Below are 9077 nucleotides of genomic sequence, written 5' to 3'. Positions count from 1 at the left end.
CCAGATCATGAACTCCATCCCTCAGACCGTGCCCTTCTCACATCTGCTGAAAAACGTTCATTCCAAGGTTCTTCGGGATGACTTCTCAAAAAACCCCACTTTCACGAGGAGGCAGGCTGTGGCTCTTACAGAATACCTTGACAAGACACCAGAAGGAGCATTCTAGGTTTGTACTCAAAAGACAACTAGGATTCACATATAATCACGTGAAAGTAACAACTCTTTCTGCAAAAAGAAATTCTGACAACTGACATTACATTTAAACACTTTAATCAACTATAATAAATAATCATGTAATCATATAAAAATTGATTCATGCATCAATTATGTAAATTATACATACAATTGCCACAGTTTACAATGTTTATATCCATTGATTTCGTACCTGCAAAAACATAGATGAGTTACTAGAGCATTTACTTAAGGTTAGTGTAATACAATACTCTTTAGTTATAAACAATGCTTCTACCATTCAAATACACATCTGTAGATCTGAAGCACTTTTTTTGTACCATCTACAAGCTTCAGAGATGAATAGGCCCAGATGTATCATTCATTAACAGACTTCAATTCCATTGTGAGAGGATTTTTGACAGAGAAAGTAAATGAAATAAAACGTCAACTCGAGTTAGATGCTTGAAGAGCTCCTACACTTCTTATTGAATACATCAGAGAATTCTTCATACTCACATTAATTAGTTAAGGTGCTATCTATTGCATATTAAATACTTCCAATGATTGCATCTGGATTATTAATGTTATAAATCTGTGAAAATGGGGGCTTTCAATATGTGTTGACAGATCTACACATCTACCCCAGTGAGCCAGCAGTGATCCTTTCCCTCCTATTTCAAAGAGATCTAGTGAATGGGCATGCTTTCAATTCACTTACACACACAGGTGACACCTACTGTACACACAGGACATACAAGTCCATGAGCACAAAAAGTTTCAGCTAGCTATAAAAATCCAAGCCAAGCTGCTTTTCCTAAAAACCTATAGAGGAAAAGAAAAGCTCTAGTATTAACGACCACTATATACACATTAAAGATGGCAGTTCTCTCTCTTTTTTTTTTTTTTTAAAAGATTCTCCTTGCTGAAAGATAAGCACCCTTATGGGGATAGGTAGACAGGGGAGGGATTGTGAGGGTGGGAGATGGTGAAGGGAAGGACATGAAAAAAGCAGGTCTGTCACTAATAAGCTTAGTTTTACTTAGGTTTTCATTCATGAAACCCTTTTAAAAACAAGGCAACTTTTTCACAGCTGGAAAATTACAACTAAGTCTTGACTTACTGCCAAAAGCAAGAGTTATAGTTATGTATAATCTATGAATAACACAACCATCACGAAAGGAGGGCAAAACAAGGTTCACTGCAGAATATAGCAGCAAAAAGCAATATGTAAAAACACTTATTGTATTTTATATACAATATGAACGGTATGACCCAAGCCTTCCATAGTGAAATGTGAAGCCTATGTAGTGTAGTGGTATCGTCAAGCTTTCAAAGCTGAACTTTAGAAATGAAAGGAGAAATGGTTTCAAAGCAATACTGGTTTTAAAATAAAGCAGAGAGAGTTTAATTACATAATAGAAGGAGTATGTTAGTTTAAGATAGTCTTAAGTATCAATTCCATAATAGTTCATAATCTTCTTGTTTGTAGAAATGGTACTGAGCAAATATTTTTTAGGCATAAAGGCAGAAGTAAACCCTGCATATTGTGCATTATTTATGAACACATACATATATCATTTCCATTTCTTAGCTAAAACAATAAATCATTGGACTAGAATTACATTTTGGAAAAATAACTACTAAGGTGATCCTGTTGGCCTTTTCTCTAAAATGCCAGAAATAAAAACTATTTGCACTTTTGCTTAAACACTGGAATACTGGTATGTTTACTTGAAAATCTGTTCTTGTTTTTCAGTTTTACATAGACTGATCAGGAAAATATGTAGCAGGTTTAATCTGGGTCAAGAGTAAAAATTCAACACTGGAACAGAGTACTTTCAGGCAGCTGTAAGTGGAGTTTTAGTTCTAAACACAACACTTATCTCATATTTTAAAGTTAAAAATACTGGTTGAGCTTCAGCCAGTCACTCATGGATAAGTTAGTCTACTCCAGAAGTTTTATTTTTATATATAGAGGCAAAAGAAATGCTCCTTAAAAATATATTCTCTCATAAAAAACAACAGCATACTTTTTAATGAGCTTTATTTAAGGCAAACATATTCTGTATGAAACTGCCATCTCGCTCACTCTAGAAGAATGAGTCTGGCTGAAGCTCATTACACTATCTTGCCTAATACTGAAAACATGTGCACTGTGGTGTTTTGAAGTTTAAGAACAGTTTTAATAATAATATCAGAAAAATGCTAAGAATTTTAAAACATTAATAAATGTTCACTTAAAATGGCATCAGGTTAAAAAATAATAATAAAATCACGAGTGGAAAAATTAAATCCTACAGTAGATCTTCAGCTTTTAGAACTTGAATTTTACATGGAGGGAAAAACTGACAAGGCTATTTTTCCTTCTCCATTTAATTTTAGAATAATATCTAATTTACTGTATTTGGGGGGAAATTTCAGAGTTTCAAAATGCACATTCTCACAGGAAAACTAAACAAACAGAAAATATAGGCAACAAGAGTCTACAATGAGAGCTTGGTCAATGCTCTGATTTAAAATATTAGGATATGGGGGTGGGGGAGGGAAATGGAGACCAAGACATGTGAAAGGGTATCAATGTATGTGAATTAAATGCACCTTCTATCTGGCAAATATCATGTAACCCTTCTATTAATTACAATAAAAATATATGAAAAAAATAAAATATTAGGATAAAACTAACTGCTTTTCATTTCATTTACTGTGAAATCTTTCTTGAGAGAAACACTAGGGCATAAAACTTACTGTAGGTCTCAAGTGGATAAAAACTTCTCCCTTTCAATTTAGAAAGACAGATAACACTGCTTCATAGAAAGTATACTAGATTTTTTTTTTCCAGTCCTGGGCTTGAGCTCAGGACCTGAGCACTGTTCTTGGACTTTCTCAAGGCTAGAGGTCTACCACTTGAGCCTCAGCACCCCTTCTGGCATTCTTTTTTTTTTTTTTTTTTTTTGTATGTATGTGGTACTGAGGAATCGAACCCGGGTCTTTGTGCATGGTAGGCAAGCATTCTACCACTAGGCCAAACTCCCGGCCAGGAAATATACTAGATTTTTAAGGATGAAAAGTAAGCAGAAGATTATTAGCATTTTTTTTACTGCTGTGTTCAACTTAAATTTCAGAATTATTTTGTAAAAATCCACTTTGCGAGTCCATGAAACAATCCATAGTTGGGGGTAGGGGACTCCCAGGGGCAGTCTCTACTGTGCTGGCTTATTCAGGTCTCACAGGGTAGAAACTAGCAAGGGGTGGCTCTAGAAACTGAAGAGGAACCAAAGGCAGCCATCTGTTCTATTATTTATGAAACTTGAAACCAAGCCTAATTCTTCATTCCTAGTGTTTGGCTTTGGGTACCAGACAATCACCTTCCTTCTTTTATTCCCAAATTATTTTCAGATATGACTTTGCAATGTTTTCTTTGCTAATGATTTAGAGGCATGCAGGATTTCAACCAAACAAACTTCATTTGCTTATCAACTGTTTATACCTTTAATAAGAGTCGAATGTTGGGTAAAAATTAACCAAAAGACATTCATGCTGCTGTAAAATGAATTTACCATTCTTGTCAAAAGGACCATAGAAAGGCTGGGATGTCTTTTGGTAAGAGTGATCCACAGGGAAAAAAAATAAATAAGAAAAATTTCAACTCTGTAGACTATCCCTTCGGGAAAAGGAGCAAAGCTGTGATGAGGGAATCACTCTGAAGCCTACATCCATGTCAAGAGTGACTCGAAGCAGCATGATGAGCCAAAAGAGCAGTGGTGATGTCCCATCTTGTAGTCACAAAGCAAGCGCACATTCTTAAAATAAGAAACTGGTATCGTAACCTTCGAGGCAACCAACGTTTTCAAATATTCTAAAAACACATGTATACATGAGGTATATGCATGTATTTTATACACAAAGATACATGAGTATATATTCATATACATACGCATGTATACAAGACAGGGATGTTTTAGTAGTTTCTCTAATGAGCTGTATTCCTGAAGCTAAGTATGTCTACAACTGAGACCCTTGCCACACCATCATTCTGCTTCAGGAAAGCTTTTCCTGAGGGGTAACTCGCGAACTCAAAGACATTGTGGGTCTATGGCAGATGGTGGGTGAGCACCAGCACCCACGAATCCTAGAGAATGGCTGTTCATCAAGACTCTGGCCTGCTTTCACCTTCCAAGTTGGTTCATTTCCAAGGTCACTCCACAAAGTTCCTGCTGATATTTACAGGTGAAACAGCTTTTTTACCACGAGGGAGCGCTTGCCATGAAACCTGTTAGTGTGGTCCCTTCCGGTGGCAAATTTGTTCTTCTCCTCTCTTCTCTCTCTCACTCTTTCATGGATTTACTAACTATTGGAGAACTTGCCAGCTTTCCGGGATGGTTCGTACGGCACTCTAAGGATGCTGGGTGTCTCCTCCATCACCCGGACCAGAAGGTTGTCAATGTAGTCCTCCAGCTCCCGGATGTGGGTGTCCTTCCTCCGAAGTAGCTCTTTGTGTTTCACCAGCTCCTGCAGCACCTCTTCATAGGTCAGGCTCCGGAACCCTGCCGCGGCATCGAAAGGATTACTGTCCTGGAACGGAACACAGGCGTCAGACACAAAGAATGGCTCAGAAAGTCAACTCCTGATTTTTCTAATCCTAATGGTTCTCCTCAGTCCTTTGAGAACTAAGGTGACAGTTCTCAGGCTGCCCTGTCAAAATGCACCAAAAGCTTGTGTTCAAATTCACAATCCAAATCTCTTTTCAAGGTGTGAACAATATCCTAGTGTCAGAAATGGACCACATAATTTACGATAAAATTAGTGTGTGGGCTTAAGGGTGTAGTGCTCAGAGGAAGAGGGAGGGCTTCTCCAAATGAGACAGAAAAAGAGGTGGGGAGGGAGGAAATACACCATAATTTAAGACTACAAGTTAGCTGCTAAGGTTAAAACTGAAGGCATCTAAGAATGAACTTGGAGGAACTATAAGAAGCTATTAAAAACTACATATTTGAACATTACACTTCATGGGACTGCTACCACCAAATTGTGATTTAATATTATGCCTTGGCTTTTTATTGAAGACAGCTGTAAGAACCAGGGATATCAAGTCTGCTTCTCCAATTTGTGATGAAATACTGAAGAACACACTTGGAATTAAATCAATGAGTATCTTTATAAAAAGTTTCATGGGAATAATTTCTGTTTTAATTTAGAGGCAGGCAGAACCTTTTCTCCTCTGCGTATCTGGTCTATTTCTTCCTCCTACAAAAATACTTAGTCAATTTATCTTCTTTCCCTTTTTACCCTTTTCATCAGGAAACAAAGTTCAGCTTTAACCATAATAATGTCTATGTTTTATATCTTCTTTCTCTCTCATTTTATTCATGTACTTAACTTCATTCTATAAAAATTATTTTTAAACAAAAGCATAAATATAACCAAAAAGTAAAAAGGATACTGATTTAATTAATTTTTGTTATAAACAATTCTTAATATTAATGTGACAACAAAAGCTTAAGAAAAATACTCAGAAATCAAGAAAGGTACAGTCCTTTATTGATACACTCTGTAGCAGTGAAATTCATTTTCATTATGTAAAATGCACAAATAAAAGTAGCGACCATTATGGCTTTTAAAACATGGTTATAGGACTAAATTCCATAATTTAAAAAGTACTTCACCACTTTTGTTCAAAACATTTCCGTTTTGTATTAAAGAGAACCTGCTGAAATACTGTGGAAGTTGGTTTTCCTGCTCCACAGGACAGAAAGACTTCAACATGTTCAGCGGAAGGCATGATAATGTATCCTGGGACTGGCAACAAGAGAAAAAGGTCTTCTCGCCACAGGAACGAAGTCTTCTCCATCTCATTGTCTACTCTGATCACATTGTGTGTAGAACTTTTCATCAGTGAAGCTGTAGTTAGTTTGTCATGCTCCCCCTCCTCCCTTCAAGGCACCCCACTTTTGGAAACACCAGAGAAATCCTTATCAGTTTGATGTTTGGGGCATGAAACACACCCTCTTCCCCAGGATAAACAGAAACTCAGGCCTGATGCACTTCCCTTTTGCCCAGGGCCTTGATGGTGTAGAGGAGAACGTGGGCCAGGCCTCCTGAGAGTGAGGGCAGGGATGATCTCCCTGCTCAACAAGGAAGCAGGGTTAAGGCACAGTGGCCATGGACCCAGCCGGTGGCATTGCGTGCTGGAAATGAACTGGTAGGTAGGATGTTGAAGGCTGTCAGTAACAAGTTTTAAGACTTTCTCCTGTGGGAAAGACACCACTGTAGGTTCTAAACAGAAATGATAAGACTGAGCTTTGCTCAAGGATAATTAAACTGGCTATAGCATATAACACTGGAGGAGTTGAGATAGTTTGGAGGCTACTGAAATGTTAAGGATGAATTAAGATGACTACAGAGCTTATGAAAGGGAATTGAGTTTAAATTTCCTAAACACAAGGCAGTAGAAACTGAATTTCTATATAGTGTGTGTGTGTATATATATATATATATATTGGCATATATATGGTATATATATATAGAGAGAGAGTATATATATACTTTATATACATATAAACTATCAATATTACCTTTGTCTCTAAAACCATTTTTTTTAAGTACTGAGATTTGAACTCAAGGCCTCATGCTTGCTAGCCCATACCTTAAGCCCTTAAAACACAATTTAAATACTGCTCTAAACCTAAACAATTCAGATTACTAAAGACAATTAAAACAATTCAAAGATTACTTTTTGTTCTCCTCTCTCTCTCTCTCTCTCTCTCTCTCTCTCTCTTTGATCAATGAAATTTATACAAACACTGGTTGCTTCTTTAACTGGTCATCTGTAGTTTAGAGGTAGGGAACATTGCTCTAATTATATTCTCATGAAGCATTTATTATATTGAGTAGTTTTCTACAGTAAAAGCAAGAATCCCAACAGAGATAAGTGTATTTTTGGAGCCATCAAATATAAGCTAAAGTTTATAATTTAATCTAATGGTGCATGAAATTTAAGGCAGAAACCAACATAGGTCTCAGTTTCTTTCCTCTCTTAGTCCCTTTCAACTCTAGAATTCTGTGGTCTATAGAAGGCTTTCTCTGAGCTGAATTTTTAAAATAACATAGTTCAATTTATGTGCTTCCATTTTCCTAGGAAAACATTTACGGAAATGTAATTCTTTATGAGAACTGAAGGGATTAATGAAATTGAACTAAATGGGATGTTACTGATTGGGTGACTGCTTTGTTTTTCCCTTAATTTAATACAATAACAGCATCTGTTCTACTCTCTAATTGTAATGAAATTATATATAAGTGAACTGATTTCTTCAAACTAATTAAGTGATGACAAGTTAAAATACCATTTGTGCTCTTACATTTAAAACTATCAGAAGTACTAGTTAATGTAGTTAAATGACTTTTTCCACTGAAGAAACTGAAGACTCCTCATTTTGACGTTCTAAATTAATGCCATGTTTTAAATCTACCTTATCTTTCAACATAATGAAGTATTTCAAAATAATGTTCAACGTTTACATCTCTAGTTGAGAACAGGCAGACGTATTTTGTCTTACTTTTCCCCTCACAATGGCCTGATGCTTATGTGTAAAAGACTTCCTGGAAATGCATTTCTATTCTTTCAGTGAGATGTCCCTTTGTCTTTTTAGGTGAAAAATTGACCCCAAATTGCAGCATCAAGTTTCTGAGGAGAAGAACATCTTAGAAACACATGGACTATAAATTAGAATGCAAAGAATACAAAGTAATTAAAAACAGTTTCATACTTAATTCCAGATTTTATTCAATATATGAAAACCATGTAAACCTTCTAATTTTAGGTGTATGATTCTTAATTTGACAGACTGCTCAATAAATAAAATATATGTCCTGTTTATAATTTCAAAGAAAATAAGACTAAAATTAACTGGTACAAAAATTACTCTGTTTAAAGAAGAAAAATCTTTTAAGAAAACTATTTTCCAAACAATTCATGGAAAAGGTGGAAATGAAGTGCTCTCTAAACCAGTGAGGGTCAAACAAGGCCGACAGTGGAAGCCCTCGGCGGTCAGTGTTTTCCCTGAGCACCCCAATAGACACAGCACAGATATTTTTAAGATGTCTTCCTATTTTCAGGTCTAATGTAAGTTCTTCCACACCCACTTATTCTACCTCTGTTACCAAAAAAAAACCAAACCAAAACAACAACAACAAAAAGCCCATATACAAATCAAATAAAGGGGCCGTCAAGAGGATAATGAGATTCTGACATTTAATAATGCACTAAATTAAATAAATTACTAAACTTAATATTTTTAATCAGAATTTTTAGTAATATGCTTGTACAAAAGACTGCAAAATACTACTGATCTATTTTTACTTTATTCCTCATCTAGCTCTTTAAACTAGGAAATGTACATTTTTTACAATATTTAAATTTGAACAAAAGAAAATTATTAGGACTCAAAATAACTGAAGATTTAAAGAAAGGTTGTCCTGGTAACCAAATATTGGTGGGGTACTAGCTGACATCCACAGCAAGTGGAGGAGAGCGAGAAGATGAAGGCTTGGCATTCCCTGATCATCTCATTATTGTTCTAATGAGGAACTTTGCTCTGGGAATATCATCTCAGCTACTTTCACATCTTTTGTCCTCCTCCCTTCAGCTCCCTTTCAGTTCTTAATTAGGCCTTAAAGAGCTCATGCTGCCCTTTCAACTGGCTACTGCTCCTGCTTAAACACCGCGCCTTTACCGACAGGTGTTGGCACCAGCACAGACGACATACAAACTTAATTACAAAATACTGCGTCCAGAAGGGGAGGAAATATCTTGGCGGATGGCTATTACTGGAGAACTTCATGTAAATTACTTCAAACATCTTATAATCTTCAACATAAAAATTGTTCAAATACTTTTCCTCAAT

At 36.1% G+C, this 9077-nt stretch overlaps 1 protein-coding gene across 2 annotated transcripts in view; it reads right to left on the bottom strand.

The window, feature by feature from the left end:
- Window positions 1-1057: 1057 nt before the first annotated feature.
- The window catches only part of Rab11fip2 (RAB11 family interacting protein 2), a 39745-nt gene continuing 31725 nt past the window's right edge, over window positions 1058-9077 (bottom strand). For both annotated transcript variants that reach the window (XM_090345778.1, XM_090345776.1), the window contains one exon: window positions 1058-4746. In XM_090345778.1, coding sequence (XP_090201904.1) covers window positions 4519-4746 — 228 coding nt within the window. In that variant the 3' untranslated portion in view covers window positions 1058-4518. The remainder of the gene's footprint in view (window positions 4747-9077) is intronic.

The sequence above is a fragment of the Megascapheus bottae genome, chromosome 15 (genome assembly GCF_031878675.1).
Source record: "Megascapheus bottae isolate mThoBot1 chromosome 15, mThoBot2.hap1, whole genome shotgun sequence".
Classification (NCBI taxonomy): Eukaryota; Metazoa; Chordata; class Mammalia; order Rodentia; family Geomyidae; genus Megascapheus; species Megascapheus bottae.
Note: the sequence above shows the minus strand (reverse complement) of the source record. Positions and strands in the feature narration are given on the sequence as shown.